Source organism: Cloeon dipterum, chromosome 3, assembly GCF_949628265.1.
Source record: "Cloeon dipterum chromosome 3, ieCloDipt1.1, whole genome shotgun sequence".
NCBI lineage: Eukaryota > Metazoa > Arthropoda > Insecta > Ephemeroptera > Baetidae > Cloeon > Cloeon dipterum.
The window spans coordinates 30999947-31017470 of record NC_088788.1 but is presented as its reverse complement, the minus strand read 5'-3'; the positions used below and the strand labels follow the sequence as shown (position 1 = coordinate 31017470).

General features: G+C 42.4%; 4 protein-coding genes across 18 annotated transcripts; 2 read left to right on the top strand and 2 right to left on the bottom strand.

Annotated features, from left to right (window-relative positions):
• Window positions 1-713: 713 nt before the first annotated feature.
• Window positions 714-8736, bottom strand: tum (tumbleweed). Its single transcript, XM_065481996.1, has 17 exons — window positions 8380-8736; window positions 8129-8287; window positions 7933-8038; window positions 7499-7709; window positions 7146-7301; window positions 6625-7099; window positions 4230-4255; window positions 4035-4107; window positions 3558-3652; window positions 3305-3507; window positions 3082-3244; window positions 2859-3028; window positions 2335-2796; window positions 2133-2279; window positions 1330-1713; window positions 1092-1267; window positions 714-985 (listed from the first exon to the last, which is right to left on the bottom strand). The coding sequence occupies exons 1-17, from the start codon at window positions 8583-8585 to the stop codon at window positions 934-936; spliced, it is 3264 nt and encodes a 1087-aa protein (XP_065338068.1). The 5' UTR covers window positions 8586-8736; the 3' UTR covers window positions 714-933.
• Window positions 4229-6482, top strand: LOC135940971 (tRNA methyltransferase 10 homolog A). Of its 2 annotated transcripts, none has more exons than XM_065486129.1 (7): window positions 4229-4298; window positions 4596-4781; window positions 4840-5005; window positions 5082-5225; window positions 5286-5432; window positions 5495-5600; window positions 5655-6482. In XM_065486129.1, the coding sequence occupies exons 2-7, from the start codon at window positions 4609-4611 to the stop codon at window positions 5798-5800; spliced, it is 882 nt and encodes a 293-aa protein (XP_065342201.1). In that variant the 5' UTR covers window positions 4229-4298; window positions 4596-4608; the 3' UTR covers window positions 5801-6482. The 2 variants fall into 2 exon arrangements, with proteins under 2 accessions (XP_065342201.1, XP_065342200.1); XM_065486128.1 differs by having other exon boundaries at window positions 4250-4398.
• A 154-nt stretch (window positions 8737-8890) lies between the features above and the next one.
• Window positions 8891-12232, top strand: LOC135940969 (lanC-like protein 2). Of its 2 annotated transcripts, none has more exons than XM_065486126.1 (9): window positions 8891-9035; window positions 9699-9821; window positions 10067-10249; window positions 10323-10471; window positions 10695-10842; window positions 10898-11038; window positions 11150-11341; window positions 11394-11540; window positions 11644-12232. In XM_065486126.1, exons 2-9 carry the CDS (start codon window positions 9723-9725, stop codon window positions 11821-11823), a joined length of 1239 nt encoding a protein of 412 aa, XP_065342198.1. In that variant the 5' UTR covers window positions 8891-9035; window positions 9699-9722; the 3' UTR covers window positions 11824-12232. The 2 variants fall into 2 exon arrangements, with proteins under 2 accessions (XP_065342198.1, XP_065342199.1); XM_065486127.1 differs by having other exon boundaries at window positions 8894-9035; window positions 9643-9821.
• CrebB (Cyclic-AMP response element binding protein B) lies at window positions 12054-17296 on the bottom strand. Of its 13 annotated transcripts, none has more exons than XM_065486136.1 (6): window positions 17082-17296; window positions 15207-15308; window positions 14669-15026; window positions 14128-14268; window positions 13981-14074; window positions 12054-13236 (listed from the first exon to the last, which is right to left on the bottom strand). In XM_065486136.1, the coding sequence occupies exons 2-6, from the start codon at window positions 15285-15287 to the stop codon at window positions 13089-13091; spliced, it is 822 nt and encodes a 273-aa protein (XP_065342208.1). In that variant the 5' UTR covers window positions 15288-15308; window positions 17082-17296; the 3' UTR covers window positions 12054-13088. The 13 variants fall into 13 exon arrangements, with proteins under 13 accessions (XP_065342208.1, XP_065342212.1, XP_065342207.1 ...); XM_065486140.1 differs by having other exon boundaries at window positions 14669-15011; window positions 17082-17295; XM_065486135.1 differs by having other exon boundaries at window positions 14669-15011; window positions 15165-15308; window positions 17082-17289.
• Window positions 17297-17524: the final 228 nt, after the last annotated feature.

The window sequence follows — 17524 nt, the reverse complement described above, 5'->3', positions numbered from 1 at the left end:
TCCGGAAATGCTCAAAGCAGGAAATAATCGATTCATTTCCTCCCCTAAGCAAGGCGAATAATGGATTTCGATAAATCTGTTTCTTCCCGCGCGGAGCAGGGTCAGACAACACGTCTTCTTTGCTGGCGAACCGCTGAGTAAAATAAGAAAAAGGCAAGGCTGCTTCGAGTGCATCTTTTTCTCAAGACGCAGACTACGAAAGAGCACAAAGGCGTGGGCGAGAGGGATTTGTGTGGTGTAGTCTGAGCAAATTAGTGCTATGCGCGTCTGTCATTGACTGCAAGTGGTGCAGCGTGCATGAGCGAGGCAGTCAATGGCCGTTCTCTGCGCTCTCTCTATCGTCTCTCTGCCCTGGACCACGTGACGCAAACTGCTCCCCATTTCGCCAGCGCTATTGATCGCGCGCGCAGAGGCCACGGCCGACCCTCCGCGCCCGTGCGCAGCCGCCCTCGCAGTCGCGCGGCCGGCACTCCTGGCAATTTGACACCTGACTCGCCACCGGACCATTAACGAAAAGCGCCTGCTCCCTCTAATGCATTCAATTTTCCTGTCCTTGACACAGACTAACGTGGCGCCGTGAAAAATTACCGTTTCTACACCACATTAATTTCGTCTCAGGTTGTTGAAGGTGTTCAGTTCATGACTCAACGGTGTAATGGAGTGAGAGCAGATTATGATTTTTAAGTTTGAATGCAAGCAAAGAACTTATAATATACATGTATGTGCAGATTTTTATTGGTTCGTTATGAGTATAGGTATTTTATCTTCATAATATTTGGTTAGTCACAAATAATCATACGATTTACCGCTGTTGAAGGCCCATCACTTAAAAGTACAGATTTTTCTAATATAAGAGCTTACATTTAAGAACTATTAAATGTAAAAATATACAAATACACAGAAAAGTTGACACATGTCTGTCATACCACTTTCCTAGAACTTGTCAGGGGTGGAGAAAAACTTGTCCTTCTTGCCCAGAAGCATTCTGCAAGAAAAAGTGTTTTATTAAATAATGACACTTCAAATTCTTAAGTTGCCAATACGATTCGACCGTAATTATACTTGTTGGCCAATATGAATGAGTAATTTACCTAGCCGATCGTGGCGTGTTGGTAAAAAAGCCTGGCTTGTTGATGGAGGACTGTCTACGCAGAGAGGCAGATGAAGGGGTCGAATACAAAGCCTTTGGTGTAGACAGCTGGTCTGACTCCTTGTTAAGGAAATTGGCCCAGTAATCAGAGGGAATTTTGAGGAGGGCACTCATCACCTGCAATCGATATAAAATGAATAATTATTTTCTTTTCAACAGAAGAGTTGTGCGATAATTACATTTTGCTGCATCCTGGTCTCAGTGACCATTCTCATGGCATCCATGTCGTCAGCGGAGTAGCCAACTATGGTGGGGCCAAAGACCTTCGCCAGGTTGTCGATAGACATCTTGCACTCCTTCCATCCGTCGACCCTCTGCAGGTGCATGATCAAATAGGCCAGGGTGTCTCTATTAGGTCTCGGCAACTCTGCGATTGCTGTGTAGAGCGCTGCAGTGACCTCAGCAGCGTCACGGTGCTCACAAGCCCGGGTGAAGTCCTTCCACTGGCTCTGGGTAATGAGCGGCTCCTTAAGCGAACGAAGGAATTCCTTCAGGGCTCCACAGATGGTGTGGATGTCAGTCTGGCTGATGTCTGGTGCACCTTTGCCTTTCAAGAAGCGCTCCTAAACAAATCAAAAAATATTTTAAAGGAGGTTATTTTTTAACGAAGTAGAAGTTTGGAGGAAAACAAAATAAAAAAATCACTTGCAGGAAACAAACAAGGCATCTTAAAACTTTAACCTAGTAAAAAGCATGCTGGAAAATGCGTCCACCAAAATTTGGAATATAAATAATGGTGACAGAGTAGACTAAATTGCATGCCTTAAGAGGGCCATAACTCTATAGACCTCCGTGGGTTTTTGAATATTTACGTCCAAGAGGAGCGTGAGGATCTTTAATTATAATAATTGTAACAAGTCATAGAATAATAGATGGAGAATACACAACAATTAATAAAATATTGTAATGTAAGCGCAAGCAAAGAATAAAAGCGGCCTACAAGACTCTAAATGCAGATTTGGATAGTCAAGCGAGCTATTACCTTGAGAGCTTTCACTTCTTTCTCAGACCCTGGCACTCGGTAAATGCCTATCTCAGTGGACCCTCTTTTCTCCACTTCCTGGATGCAATGCACCACAATTGCAGGCACCATTGGAGGAGTCATGCTGGTGTAGTCAGCAACGCATCCCTTTAATAGGCCATTCTCATTAACAATTCCAAACTGAAAGGTTTTTCTGCAATACCATTTTCTTCATGGGAGTGAGGCCCATGGGAACGCAAGGCAGCGGCACATCATTCTTACACTCAGGGTGGCAAATTGCCCTGCAATCGACGCACCTCAGGACCTTAGCAGCGAACTTGATCTTCTTTCCGCACGGTCCACACATCTCTGGCATGAGCACATTCTTGGCGCAGAAGACATGGTTGCGCGAGTTCATGCGTCCCAGAGTCGAAGGCAGGCCAATGATGGCCGGCTGATCAATTCCGTCTCCACCAGGGCCGAAGACGTTGCTCGGGCCTGCTTTCTTCCAGAACGAGTCTTCTGCGGAAACTGGCGAGGTTGAATCGTTCAACGGCGGTGCAGAAGGCGCAAAGTTCTTCTGCCTGGAGGGAATGGCCTCAAGCTGAGAGCTCGCCTTCACTTGGGCTTGAGGTGTCACAGTGACTGTGGTTGTGGCGATCAGGTGCCCCCCAGAGATGTCCATCTGGGTCAATAAAAGCAAGAAATCAGAAATGAACTCGATCACATGCAGAGTTTGAGTCAAACCTCAATTGACTTTCTAGTCTTGCTGGACCTTCTGCGTTTGGGCTGCACAAAGGCAGCGTCATCAGGAAGACAAGGCCGGGAAGATCGACGCCTTGACTTGCCATTGCGAAGGACAGACACCTCCAGGTCATCATCAGATTGAGAATATCCCAGCTCAGATAGTATTGAACCTTGAACATAACAATATTAATTTTATCATGGACGAAGGTAGTGGAGTTATTACCAGTCGTCTCCAGTTCGTTGATCACTTGTAATGGGATGTTTCGAACCTCACTTTCTCTATGAATATTTGTGGATATGTTTCCCAGGAATGCCAACTTTTCTCGGGTTTCGTCATTCACTTTGTTGTTTTCCAGCATTTCACGAACAAGCGAAATTTGTTTGTCCTGTAAATTAACATTCCACTTTAGCCTGCAGTTTAAATCATTAATCTCTCTCAGAAGTACCAAAGAGTCTCTCTCATGCTCAATTTTCCTCCTCTGTCTTTTCTCCTGGTCCAACAAATTTCTCGCATGTTCCAGCTTGTTTTCCATTTCTGTCAACGCATGATTGCTGTCAGCAAGCTTCTCCTGCAGTCTCTGGCACTCAAAAACAGCTTGCAACCACTGTTTTCTGCAATCCTCTTGGTTTGTAGCGAAAGTAAGAAAATCTAAAAGACTGCCATTAGAAAAATAATGTCACAAATTGAAGAGTACAGACCTTCTTCAACGCCTTCTGAGAGACATGCACCCAGTCGGCACATTTCGTCAAACTGAGCTACAGTTGACAGCACCATTTTGGAAGTTGTGCACTTGCTGAGAAAAGATAAAATGATGAATCAATCTATCAATGTACTATGTATGAAATATGTACACATTATGTATGTATCTATTTGTATTAAAAACCAAGTTTATCAAAGAGTAAAAAAGATGAATAATTGATTAAATAACAGGGCAATGATCAATGTATGATATGTACAAAGCAACCATTGATGACCAATAAAATTATCTACATTCTTTCGTACAGCACAAACTTTAACTCATCCAAGGTGTGGTCCTGTTCATCAAACGCAAACGGTCAAATTCCAAACATGTGTTTGCGGAAAATTAAGAGTGAAACTGGAGGAAACAAGATAAAACTAAATCGCAACGATAGATAAATAGTTCATGCATATATTTTGATGAATAATAAGCATACCTTGTTCTGATTTCCAAATTAAATCGCAATTTTGCGAAGAATTTCTCAAACAATGCAGCAGAGAGCTCACCCGCTCATTCAAACTTCAACAGCGCGCCCGTTTTTAACGGATAAGTTCAAACACTACCAATAACCGCGCTGACCACGTGATGTACATCAGCCAATGGAAACAATCCTAATGCTTAAAGCTCTGACTGCCTACGACCAGCCCAGACCCCAGACTGCGAAGAACAAAACAAAACAAACACCACGTTTTGGTTCTTGGTTTGGATCAGATTTGAGATTATTGTTTTATGTTTATGTGTGTTTTATTTTTATATTTATGGAATTAGGTTTTGCATTTTGTTAAACGCTTGGAGAGTAGGTTCGTGATTAATCCTTCATTGCTTTCATTTTTTTCTTTTTATTAAAATAAAGATGTGGGTAGATAAATAGATACTTCAGTGTTTATGTATATACATATGTTTCTATTATTATTATGTCTTTTATTTAATAATAATACTCAGAACAGGGCACCTTAAATTATTTCACATATAATACATATGTTGATTTTTCTTTCAGATAAAATCCACAGATGGAGAGCAATGCCCTAAACAGCGATGAAAAACTTGAGCCAAATCTTCCTAAGAAACCTAAAATTGAAGAAGGTTGCAGCACGGAGGAACATGGTGAAAAACCTGTGTCCAAGTCACAGCTCAAAAAGTTAAAGAAGAGAGAACATTGGGAGAAAAATAAACTCTTGAAGAGGTACATTCTCTATTTTTGCAGTGAATTTGAAATATAAAAATAATACACTATAATCCAGGGCAAAAGAAAAGGCAGCAGCTAAAGAGAAAAGAAAAGTCGATCGATTGAATGGAGTAGCAGGACCGCCTAGGAGAAAAGAATTGAAAAATAATTCGATGGCTTCAAGTAAATGTAAAACTTCTGTTGTGGTCGATTTGTCCTTTGATGACAAGATGGACAAGAGGGTAATTTTCCGAATTTCAAACTTGGTAGATGTGACTTTTATAATAGGTGCTAATGAAAATTCTCACTTTCAAAAAGTCGGTTGAAAAATGCGTCAAGCAGCTGCTGAGGACATACAGTCTAAATCGAAGAGCTGAAAACCCAATGCAACTGTATTTTACAAGTCTCTCAGGAGAATCGCTATCAGAGATGAAGAAGCATCAAGGTTACCAAAATTGGGATGTTAGTTTAATTGCCTAATCTTGATTTGTGTTCATGTTCATTGACAAATTGACATTGCAGGTAAAGATAACGGATAAACGTTACAATGAGATGTTTGCAAAAGAAAAGATTGTATATTTAAGCAGCGAATCAGAGAATGTTTTGGAAAAGTTAGAAGAAGACAAGGTGTATGTGATTGGAGGTTTAGTGGACCACAATGCGCACAAAGTAAATTTAGAGAACTGCGATTTACTTTTAACTTACGCAGTAATAATGTATATTTGTCGTAGGGTCTGTGTCACAATCTAGCCGTTCAGAATGGAATAAATCATGCTCAGCTACCAATCGGAGAGTATTTGCACATGAAAAGTCGGAAAGTTTTAACAATCGATCATGGCAAGTAATGTTATTTCTTTTGGGGCAACGCTCCTAATAATTAAATCTTTACAGTTTTTGAAATCCTTCTTGAAGTTAGTGCCGGTGCTTCATGGAAAGACGCATTCTTGAAAATAATTCCAAAGAGGAAAGGCGTTGAAGAGAAAAATGATATTTCAAAGGACAACCCTGACTGTGTTTCTAATGGGGACAGCAGCTAACGAAATGTTACTTTTTCGTGTCTATTACGTGCCTTTTGGGGTAGATGTTGTTCTAAATAAAAGGCAAACTTTTATCAATGACTACGAATTTATTGACAAAAGCACATCAACATCTGAGTAATCATGTTTAATATGCTGATAATATAATAGCTATATTAAAATCACAAAAACAATTTTTGCAGGTTTCCTTAAACTTTGAGTGAAAAGTGTACCATTGTAAAGTGTAAGTTTAATTTGAAATGGTGCGATAGCATGAGTCAAGCGCAGAACCAGCCGCGCGAACAGTGTTTCCCAATTGTTCAATGTATGAACATACAATTGACTAGTCGACTTTTAATTTGGACTAATACTTATTTAAGCATTAATTTTCTTTCACGATCAGATTTCATGAGTGTGGACAAAAATAATTGTACTATAGTGATTTTACTCTCTCCCTTCACTCAAGCGTACAATGAAAAAAAGAGAGGCCTCTGGTTCAGAACGAATATTTTAACATAATACAGAGAGAATTAATCTGATAACTAATCTTCACAATGGCTACTACGCTGTTCTTAAATTTTATCAATGCATAGTTTGGTCATTAGTGCAGATAATAAATTAGGTCAATCCAGCGGTACAATACAAATCAGGTATAGTCTACATAATAACGGCACAGCAAAGTAGATTCTAGATTAAGAATTATTCGACCAAATACTTCGGACCGCCGATAAAATAAAATTTTTGAGCACAGGAAATTATCGGAGCACACATTTAAAGGAACATATTTTGTAAGTTTAATTTTTCGTAAACTGTAAACAGAAGAATTTTATTGTGAATGGGGTTACGAGAACTTAGGGAGATCCTCTCCGTTGATGATTTCAAAGTCTCCAAATTCGTCGTCACTGTCCGCCGCCGAAGTAGAAGGCTTCGTCTGAGGCGCTGCGGAAGATACCACACTGTGCGCGACAGAAGTCATCGCTTCCACTAGAGTCTTAGCTACATTTTCCACAGCAACCCTCTGCATCAATTCGCCGAATGGCCCCAAGTTAGCCTCTTGAGGCTCTGGGCGAATTGGCGCGGCAGTCAAGGTGTCAGTGAAGGTGAGACCTTTAGAGAAGCTGTCATCGTCTGAGCTGTCGTCTCTGTTGAAGTGTTTCGACCTGAACCGGATACCGGTGACGTTCTCAGGAGGACTCGAGAGATCTTGAGATTCATCAATAGGATCGACTGGCAGGTCTGCGCAGTCCATGCTCTCCTCATCGTGCGCCGGCATGGCGCTCAGGGAGGGAGTCAGAGAGTGCACTTGGGAGTCTAGAACAGCTATTTCAGGCTCATTGTGAAACTAGAATAAAACGGGGAAACTCACAGCTTTCCTGCACGGCCAGAATTTCTTCGGCTGGATAAAGTTTGGCAATTTCTTCATCCTCGTCATTGCGCTCCTCCTCTGCGTGGATGTTAAACAACGACATGTCCTCTGGTTTCACTTCAGGCACCAGTGAGTCTGAGTCAGTCATTGTTGTGTCTGTAACAAATATGAATACACGTTAATACAGTAGAAATGCCTAAATCATTATATTATAAATAATAACTTTGTTATTTCTGATCAAATAACCACTTGAAAACAAAATAATTATTATTCGTTCAAAGATAAAAATAAGATACAATTAAAAGTACAGTAAATATTATCTAACTGTTGCCACAAGCTGGAAGAAGTGTTACCTTTCTCATCGCAGAACAAAATCGCCTTGAGGCCCAGAAGTTTTTCCTTGACCTCGCTTACTCTGTCCAAAGTGTTTGAGGGCAAGAGATGTAGGCAAACGCCAGGAAGAAGGACGGCGGCCATCAGGGAAATGTATGACAGAACAACGCCTGACACGGTCCTCCCAACGAACAGAAGGAAGAGCAAGGCAACGGAGGCCGTGATGCAAAACTGAAAATAATTTTCTATCAAGATTTGAACAACTACTTGCATTGAATCTCATATATTATCTCTAAAAGACTAAATTCTATCACTTAAGTGTGTCGTAAAATTAATTATTACGTCTTGGGGCCCATCAGGGTGAACAGGTGGTGTAATGAAGTTATCAATAAATAATACGACTTTATTGCTAAAATTTGCAAAACTATAGAGAAAATAAAAAAAATATTGTTACCTGGCCGGGTTGCTCCTGTCGCATATTTTTCGCACCATTGTATAGTGTGGATGCAAAGCTCTGCAGTCTGTTAACATGGTGGCTGATTTCAGGAACACTCAGCACTCTGCAAGCCACGCCATGAGTAGACAATTAAAAATCCAAAGTCGGTAATAATAATAATTGGCAAAAGCCAGCTCAAGGCTAGCACACTCACCCAGGGTGGAGGGGAGTCCAGCCTTCGGTATCGGGAGCCTCCCTCGGGGGCACTCTAATTTCGGGCCAAATTTGCTCGAACCAAAGGTTGTAGAGGAAAACAAACAGCATGATCAGGCTGGCGAGTGAATAAAACCTGAAATCCAGGGTGACCACGAGCCTGCAAGGAAAAGTTAGACGCAATAAATTATATTAGCCAACTTAGTCCACGAGGTCTGGTTCAAGGGCGACAGTCGGATAGAAAACACTCACCAGAAAAGCAGATTGACTCCAACGACGAAAATGCAACTCATGACCGGATTTTCCCAGATGAGCAAGCTCTGCACTCTGACCACGAGGGCTTCGTAGGGCCTCATCACCCGCGAAATGCGCTCTTCTCTGCTCTCTCCACTGCCCGACTCGTTAGTATTCCTATTCCAAGGCCAGAAATTGGAAAGTACGCCCGACATTCTCTCCATGGCTAATGACGAATTTTGCGACGGCTTCTCTTGTGGCTAACAATCAGATCACACCAACAATATCGTCAGCAATGGTGTTCGCGGTGTGGTACGTACTTCTCAATCGTGCTCAAGTTTCGTTATGTTCGACTTCGACAGTGGCATCGGCGACTAACTTCCAACTTCCACTACACCTATACACCCTCTCACGAATCACGAAAACACAAACAATCCAACCTGCGCGCTGGTGGTAGGGCGACTCGATATCAAAGCTAGTGGAGAGTGCGTCGCGTGACGACCAGGATTGAAAATACTTACAGTCGCGCCACTCTCAGGCGCAGCATTTGCGCACAAATCAGCTGCACGACGTCAACACAGACCTAACAATTGCGTACTTGGCCGTAACTTCACGTGTGAAAAAGCGGTCGGCCCCCAAAAACTGTCGGATAATTAAGCGGGCTCGTCGCAAAAGTAATTCAAGCACGAGTTTGATTTTGGGAAAAATCGATTGGGAGCGTCGATGGCCTGACCAGTCAGACAGACACAACAATAATATTATTGACCTCTCATTAGAGCAGGGGGAACATAGCAACACCACTTTATTTGTTTAATTTTAGTACCACATACTTTGAAGTGTTTTCTCTTTTCTGCTAATTTTCTTCAAACCGCAGTACACAGCACATATTACCCAATTAAATTTTTCATGAATTGGAGAAAACGAATTAAGTGAAATTATATTCGTTTGTGGCTCAAAGCCTGTGTTTTGTAGCTAAAAGATATAATAGTAACAAATTTCACATCAAACTAACGTCAGTCAAGCTCTTCTTGTTAGTATGTACCCTCTAAGTAAAATTAACTCTATAGTCGGAAGGGGTTAATGCCCTCTTCTCGCTGCTTTTGACTTTTTGCCAATTTAATTTTTGCTTCCAAAGTGGATCTTGGCATTTCGGCTGATGACTTGGATTTTGCCCTGATTAAAATTTAAAAAATAAAAAAAACAACTAAAATACTCAACTATTTAGTATTTTGATCGTAGAGGAAACAATATTTTTTAATTAAACAACATGTTTTCCCACAGCCTATCACAAATCTAAACATTTGATAAACTAACAAGTGGGTTTTCGGCTTGATAAGGAGTGGAGTACAACAACTAAGACCATGGATGATAGAAGAGAGTTTGAGAATACCTATGAAGATTATGGATCTTTAATTGACAAAGAAAGAAACGACATCGTCAACATTTATCTTGAAAATAAGGTTAGCTTTTATGTTAACTCAAATTTATCTTATTATTAGCATCATATTGATACATAAAAAAACTTGTCACCATCACCAATATCAACTAAAAATTTCATCATTTTCATGTTGCAAAAGTGTCAATTTATCGAGCCAATAAAAAATCAGCTTAGTCTGAAAAGTCGTTCCAGTTTTTAGATTTATAATTGCTTGATCAAAATTTATTTCGGAGGGAGTTTGGAAATTTAAACTCAACAATGTTTCAGCTGAGCGTCGAATTTTGCGCGAGTCTAAAGAAGAGCGCTGAAAGTCTGTTGGTTATATTGGACAGACACCTGCAGCACACCCACGACCAAGACAGTGATTATTCAGTGTACACCGGCAGCTGCGGCATCGCCCTCTTGTACTACCACATCTCTCATTTGCAGGACGCCAAGAAATTTCTAAAAGTGAGCGCATTTTAAGTCGGCCAGCATGCGTGTGTGCATTAGTCATTTTCATATTTGCTTGTCCTATTTGCAGCTTGCAGAGGGATTGTTGGAGCCGACGCTGCCAAGGCTGAAAGGCAAAAGACTGAGTATGCTGACTGGAGACGCAGGCCCTTTGGCCGTCAGCGCGGCTGTGCATTGGCACCTAGGGAATAAGGAGAAAAGCGCCGCTCTCTGTCTGCGGTTAGTTGGTGCTGATCTCGCTGACTGACGCATACCACGTGCTTTGTTCCAAGCATTGAGTCGAAATCTTGGCAGCAACCACTGCTTCATTGTCGCATCACGCGGGCTCTGAAAATTTGTCGCAGAAAACAGGATGTTGAGAATTGAGAATCAGTTTCACAATTTTGAACAGAGCCTTTTTGCGTCTGTTGTGATTTGTTGTAATTTAAGACTTGGCCTGCAGTTTGGTGGAGCTGCTTCCCAGAGTGCTGGATTTGAAATCGGATCTGCCTGACGAGGTCTTGTATGGAAGGGCGGGCTACCTGCTCGCCCTTCTCTTCGTCAAAATTCACACTTCTGAGGGTGCTGTCGACAACAGGTGCGTGCAAAAGGTAAGTTTTTTCCTTGACCAACTATGATGGTTTTACAGCTCTCTTTCTCTTTCAGGTTGTAACTGCAATCGTAACATCTGGAAAAACCATGGCTGCTGCAGACTCCCATGGACCACCTCTCATGTATGAGTGGCATGGTAAAAAGTACCTGGGTGCAGCGCATGGAATTGCTGGAATTCTCTATGTGCTATTGCAGGCAAGTTTTTTGTCGTTTTCAAATTACTCTAGTCTAAAAATAGAGAAAAGTAGATAAATCAATTTTCATAGATATTTGCCCGTCTGATTTACAACCATGACTTTTTCCCAGAGTATGGATTATCTCTCTGAAGAAAAACAGAAGGAAATTGAGCCTCTTATTTGTAGAACTTTAGACCACATCTTAGGATTGTGCTTCCCCTCTGGCAACTTCCCATCGTCAATTGGAAACAATTCGGACAGACTAGTGCACTGGTGTCACGGATCACCTGCTTTTATACCCGTCCTCTGCGCTGCATACAAAGTAAAGAAAAGCGTTTATGAAATGGTGTAGTAAAAATTGGTTTGTTTTATAGAAATTCAACCATGTAAAGTATCTTCACGCTGCTAAAACCTGTGGAGAGGTCATTTGGAAAAGAGGCCTTTTGAAAAAGGGATACGGATTGTGCCACGGTGTAGCTGGAAATGGATATGCCCTGCTTCAACTCTATCAAACAACTCAGGTATTAGGCATAAATTTCTGTCTGATGTTTAAGACTGCTCTGTTTGGTCAGAGAGTAGTTAACAATAGTTAGAAATCTTTTAAGAAAGAGATTTCTCTTCTAGGACATCAAGTACCTGTACCAGGGATTGCAGTTTGCTCATTGGTGCACAACATACAATAAATATCAGAGCAGGACTCCAGATCGGCCATACTCGCTTTTTGAGGGGATTGCTGGGACCATCCATTTTTTGATTGACGCCCGCTGTCCTGATCAGGCCAAATTTCCTGCGTTCACACTGTAAGTCAATTAAAATACGAAGTCTGATTTCATAGATCTCAACGAGTACAGACTTCATGTTGAATGTTAAATTACTGTACTATTGAATTAAAATGTCTTTATTCTTAGAAGAGTTGTCTTAGTCCTTGGCTAAAGTCAATAAATGTTGCGAAGAAAATGTATTGTGAGGATACTGAAGGCTATTGCCAAACCAAAATCCACAGGTGTATTGAATAAAAAATAAAAAAACCATGCTCAGATTTTGAGAATCAATTTTCAATTTTGTATTGACATTTGTACATTACATGATGAGATCATGTCATGAAGTAAGCTTGGTGACAATCATTGAAAGTGGTTTGTGTCATACAAATCTTTGTGTTACAACTTCATTTAAAACCTGACAAATGAAAATATATTCACTGTCATTGAATCAACTGCATTAGTTTTTCAATATTTCAGGCACATTTGAATACATTCACGACATAATACATCCATTGCATTTCACATGTCGGTACTCATTAACTGTAAAAACTATTTCCAGAAATAACAACAAAACACGACTGTATGTGTACGTTTGCAGTAAATCAACCTTGCACAATAAAATTATTCCTTAAAATTGGAAATAAGCTAGAAAAGCCAAGTGCTTGATCAAACTAACGACTAAATTATAGTGTTATCATCTGCAGCTTGGCTCAAGAGGTGGTGACTTTAGAACCTAACCATCCCAAAAAGGTCAAGGGACATATTGTTTGACGGACTGTAATATGGCACTAAACAATAATATTTGCCGAATGAACATGGGAATCGGGAAATTTAAAATCAGGTTCACTTTTGTCCGCTGCGTAAAAATCAGCCGACTCGAGCGGTTTAGAATTAATAGTAAAATGTCACTTTTCAAATTGTTGTCACAGACGTCAGTTCTAAATGAAAATGAGCTCGCTTTCTTTCTCACTCGCTCGCACGCACACCAATATACACTATACATGAATCAACACCTTAGATTTGTTAACATTGTCCAGTTGGAAGTGTGTTATCTGAATAGACTGGTGCTAAATCGTAGTAGTCACTGCGTTTTGCCGTAATTATGGTCAGACTCCAACTTGACATGCGACGAAAATATGCAAACTTCCAAAGGAGAAATTTCTACGTGAAAGCAAGTCATCACAGCTCTTGAATCGCCGATGTATCAGGTCAGCAACTCACTAGTAAACTGCGCAGATTGGTTTTGACGACAACAACATTCGGAGAAGGACAAAAGTTTTGGTCGACTGCATGAGCGCACGCGCACCACTACTCAACCTTTTGTTGGCAGTAGAGCTCCTTTAGAGACTTGAGTTCGTCGATGAGCGCCTTGTTCTGGTTCTCGAGCACAGCTACCCGGTTCTCTAAGCACTTGATGTACTCCTTCTTCTTCCGCCGACATTCCCTTGCGGCCTCCCTGGACACACAGAATAACTCCATATCAGGATAACAATCTCACTCGGCAAGCCCTCAGAACTCAAGCCACAAACATAAACGAAAGCAAGACAAAAGACATTTTAGCAGTCTAGCAGATAATTATATTTGTTGGAAAGAGCTCTCAGTCTCGACTGAAGTTGGCATAATCAGAGTGGCCGATTTGTCCACATAATCCTGCATGGGGGCGGGACAAGCGACCACCCCCAGTGAGCAAGGACAAATTGGCGACCCTGACTTGACAAATTCAGCGCCAGCTGAATCGATCACTGGTGTAGGAATTTCGAAATTTCCTTACTTCTCTAGTTAGAAAAATTGATTGTTGATTGTTATCCTATTACGTAGTTATAACTGTGAGTGCAGGGAGGTACAGGAGAAGGAAGGGAAATTAGAGGGAGCACATTGTTCAATGACTTTATTAGGCGTACCAATGGGACAGATGATATGCATTGTTTAATTTAATGACCCTGATCACCAGATTGGTGCAGCTGCAGCGAAACTTTTTATCAATTTCAAAATAGCCGAGCAGCAACAAGACGGCCAACAACTGCCCAGCAGTTATTCTGAAAGCAAACTTGATGAACCGTGAAAAAGAGACAACGCCCAGCCATGAGATATCAAGTAATCAGGGTCAAAGCACACCACATAAAATATGAAAAAACGCACTCTGTGAAATGGATCCAACACCAGATGAACAAAGAACTAATTGCATAATGTAACACCATACCTGTTTTTCAAAAGCCTCAGCTCCCTTTTTCTAGCCGCTTCCTCGGCCATCTGCTGGGCTGACTGCATTGTCCCGCTCGAATTTTGGGCCACCACTGCAATCCATCAAATTAAGGTTCGTCTCACGCGGGCAGAGTCAAATATATACCAGGTACAAAGAATTGCTGACCCTCTTGGCCCTGAGCGTACTGAACAATTGCGCCGCCTGCTGATGTAGCATTGGTCATTGTCAGGGTGTGCATACCGTCACCCTGGCCGCTGGAAATCTGGATCGCGCCAGCAGGAATAACTGGAAAATGAACACCAAATATTAACACAGCTAGCAAAATCAGGAGACAAATAATTTTACGATCAAAAATAAAATCTAATCACGACTTATGTTGAAATTTTTGGTAAATACAAGCGGCTAGCATAACGTAATGTCATAAGAATGTTTTGGCTGGTAACGATTAGGATATTATCTCCCCGATTTTGGTTTATTCTGCACAAGGGAAGCTACACAATAAAATCTTACAAGCAGCCAAACTATTACTGATCCAGTGTAACCTTCTCTATGCCAACCTAAGTAGTTTTAACGTCACAACATACTGGTTGCTCTCTTCATCCTGATAATGTATCGGCTAACTTAACAACCGATTCCAAAAATTCCAAATTTTTTGACCATTATTTAGATTTTTATTATATTTTACCGTGAATATTAGAGCTGTTTCTATGTGAAATGATAGACGTGGATTCCACAAAATGCACACCTGCAATTTCTCCGCCACCCAGGTCGTTGAGAATTTTGCGGTAAGACGGCCTCCGAGTGAGGATATCTCGCCGCTTCTTGGTCGAGCCGTCGTCGTCGTTAGACAAACTGTCGTCAGAACCAGTCTCCACGACTTGCAAGGTTTGAATGTTCCCCGACGCGGTTTGGATGACTGAATTCGGCTTGCCGACAAGAATTACGTTGCCTTTGGACAGCTGCACGGGCTGAATGTTGGCGGCCGTCTGGATAACTGACTGCTGGTTTGGCTGGATGACCGACTGCACCTGAAGGTAGGTTTTCTAAATCAAAAGAGCGGCGAAGTTGCCTGTTAATTGCGAGTCAGGATTTTGAGGTCGTTGGGAGTCGTGAGAGCGAGGCATGCACTTGTTGGAGGGGTGGAGGTGGTTAAATTGTTAGACAGTGTTTGGGCAACTAACGTAAGTAGTCGAGTCTTGTGAGTAAGAGTCCTGGTCTCCTACCGAAGTCACGGTTCCGACCTCCTCCGCCGCCAGAGGGTCAGAACCGCCAGGGTTTCCGTTCTCTTCGACCAGAGCGTCCATCCTGAGCCAAACGGATTTGCCCTGAAACAAAACAAGAAAATTATGTGGGTTTTTTCCAACAAGCTGAGATTTAAAATAAAAATCCATAATTTCGACAGCGACCTACTAGAACTAGAGTTCATTTTTATTGATATGAAGCAAAATGTTATTCAAAAGAGTGGTGTTCTGTGCCGAGCTGTTTATGTTAGCATCGATCCAGCGTATACATATTTATTCTAATCAGTCCGGCAGATGATCCTTCGACCTCCTTGTATCTCGGCAAAATAATACAATTTACAGCCGCTTGCAAAACAATTATTTCCAGCTTGGCGCGAGAGTCGGACGTTTCCTAACGGCTCTTATCAGCTCGCTAGCCGAATGCTTATCAGTGGCAGTGCGTTGTTGTTATCGGGCGGCGAAAAAAGGCCTCCCAAGAAGGAAGGCGGGCTGAGACAAAAATTTGGCCGACAAATAAAATTTTAAAAGAACGCCGAGCGGTGGAGCTCTTTTCGCGTGTAAATGCGGTCGCTCGTTCGCGGTTGAGCACAGCTCGGACGCACACGCTTTTAATGATAAGCGGATTGACGTCAGTTTGAAAAATAAAGCATGAAAAGAGAGCAGCTCGGGGAGACTGAATGCAGCGGATGACAAAAGTGACATCCGTTTTGGAACACGATCTTAATTTTTCCGCTCTGAAAACCGCAACCATAGAGATGGCAATTTTCTGAAAAGCTGCCAAGCTTATTAGCAATTTTCAGTTTTCCATTAAAATTCTCCTAAAATCACAATCTCCTCTCAACATATATTTTTGGAGGTAAGATTTATAATTATCAGTTGATTACTGTGTGAACACAAATGATTCACTGGTTACATAACATTATTTAAAACACTACAGAACAAGCTTCTACTAATCCTTCATTATTATCGTTTTGAAGAATAAAAATAAAGCCGTACCTCGGACTATGCACAGACCACAAAAATATCATAATTCAAAAGGAACCGAGAAACATTGATTTCCTCGGGTGAATGAATTTTGGGAATAATGAAACGTTTCGACAGGAAGTAAAAATAGAGTTGACATTCATGCAGCAAAGCTAAGCCGGAGCGATAATCTCCGCCGTCCTGTTCGCCCTTCAGCCGCGGGTACTGCGTTTGCATGAAAGTACAACAAACTGAATAAATACACAAGTAAACGGCTTCTGGCTCGAGCTGCATGCGGCCGATCGGCGCAAAAAGAGCAGGCCCAGAACAGAGACCAGAGATCGGCCTTGGGCTCCGCCTGCACTCTCGTGCAGATGTGTGTACAGACATACATACATTATAAACGCGCGTTTAATTCGGAAGGGCTGCTCGCTGCTGGCTGCTGGTGGTGATGTTCGCAATAATTTCAGTCGCCAGCCAGCCAGCACCAGCACACCCGGTTTACATTACAGGCAGGCTCGCGGCACCGCCACTTTTCTGCGTTTATTTTTAGCCGATTGGAGCAGAAACGGCGCACAACACCCGAATGACTGTGCCGTCGCGTGCCCCGTCCGTGCTGTCCCTTTTCGGACCCGGTCGGGACGCTGCGGCCGCCTTACCTGAATGTGAGCGCGGCTCCATGGCTGCGCGGCCCTCGCGTCGAGATAAGTGATAGTATAAATATTAGCTCGCCGCCATTTGTGGCCAGTGGCAGGCTTTCAGGGGCGCAAAGCTCGATCAAATGGGCCTCGGGGGTGACCTGAGTGGCGTCCGGGGCCGTCTAGGACCCGTGGGTCCCGCAAGTGAGCATAGACACCACGCTTGGTTGTTATTATTCCTCAGCTGAGTACTTACCAGTTACGTATTCCTCGTCACCAAGTTTGCTGCAATCGGAGTGGGCAAGCAGGCAAGTACGTAGTAGCCACGTCAAAATTCCTGGCCTTCGTCACACGGAATAGAGGGCCGCGTCACACAAGCAGCGCGCAACGATACACACGTCGCCGAGCCAACGCTGATTGGCTCGAATGGAATCTACCAGTGCTTGCGTCAGAGCAGCCATCGATGAACCCCGCCGCTCGGCGGCCGAATTGCCGAAGAGGCGGCCGCAATTAAATATCGACCTAGTGCAGAAAAACCACTGCAATTTTTTCGACATTTTGACCCTTTTTGGCTTTGAATCGGCCTCTTAGTGTACGATACTAGATCTAGTTAACGTGGCGGAGGAATCAGGAGAGTACCCCACCCCAACTTTATTTGCCGCAGCTCCAACATTGATGTGTGCTTCCCTGTCGAGGCGC

What these genes read in the sequence shown, in the direction of transcription:
- LOC135940971 (XM_065486129.1), top strand. Translation starts at nt 4,609, where the DNA reads ATGGAGAGCAATGCCCTAAACAGCGATGAAAAACTTGAGCCAAATCTT. An exon ending in AAGGTTACCAAAATTGGGAT is followed by an intron (nt 5,226 to 5,285) that starts GTTAGTTTAATT and finishes TTGACATTGCAG; the next exon opens with GTAAAGATAACGGATAAACG. An exon ending in AGTTTTAACAATCGATCATG is followed by an intron (nt 5,601 to 5,654) that starts GCAAGTAATGTT and finishes AAATCTTTACAG; the next exon opens with TTTTTGAAATCCTTCTTGAA.
- tum (XM_065481996.1), bottom strand. Translation starts at nt 8,585, where the DNA reads ATGGAGAGAATGTCGGGCGTACTTTCCAATTTCTGGCCTTGGAATAGG. An exon ending in TGGACTCCCCTCCACCCTGG is followed by an intron (nt 8,039 to 8,128) that starts GTGAGTGTGCTA and finishes CGTGGCTTGCAG; the next exon opens with AGTGCTGAGTGTTCCTGAAA. An exon ending in GTCTGGGCTGGTCGTAGGCA is followed by an intron (nt 4,108 to 4,229) that starts GTCAGAGCTTTA and finishes AGTTTGAATGAG; the next exon opens with CGGGTGAGCTCTCTGCTGCA.
- LOC135940969 (XM_065486126.1), top strand. Translation starts at nt 9,723, where the DNA reads ATGGATGATAGAAGAGAGTTTGAGAATACCTATGAAGATTATGGATCT. An exon ending in ACATTTATCTTGAAAATAAG is followed by an intron (nt 9,822 to 10,066) that starts GTTAGCTTTTAT and finishes ACAATGTTTCAG; the next exon opens with CTGAGCGTCGAATTTTGCGC. An exon ending in ACAACAGGTGCGTGCAAAAG is followed by an intron (nt 10,843 to 10,897) that starts GTAAGTTTTTTC and finishes TTTCTCTTTCAG; the next exon opens with GTTGTAACTGCAATCGTAAC.
- CrebB (XM_065486131.1), bottom strand. Translation starts at nt 15,287, where the DNA reads ATGGACGCTCTGGTCGAAGAGAACGGAAACCCTGGCGGTTCTGACCCT. An exon ending in CACAAGACTCGACTACTTAC is followed by an intron (nt 15,027 to 15,164) that starts GTTAGTTGCCCA and finishes CTTTTGATTTAG; the next exon opens with AAAACCTACCTTCAGGTGCA. An exon ending in TCAGCAATTCTTTGTACCTG is followed by an intron (nt 14,075 to 14,127) that starts GTATATATTTGA and finishes GATGGATTGCAG; the next exon opens with TGGTGGCCCAAAATTCGAGC.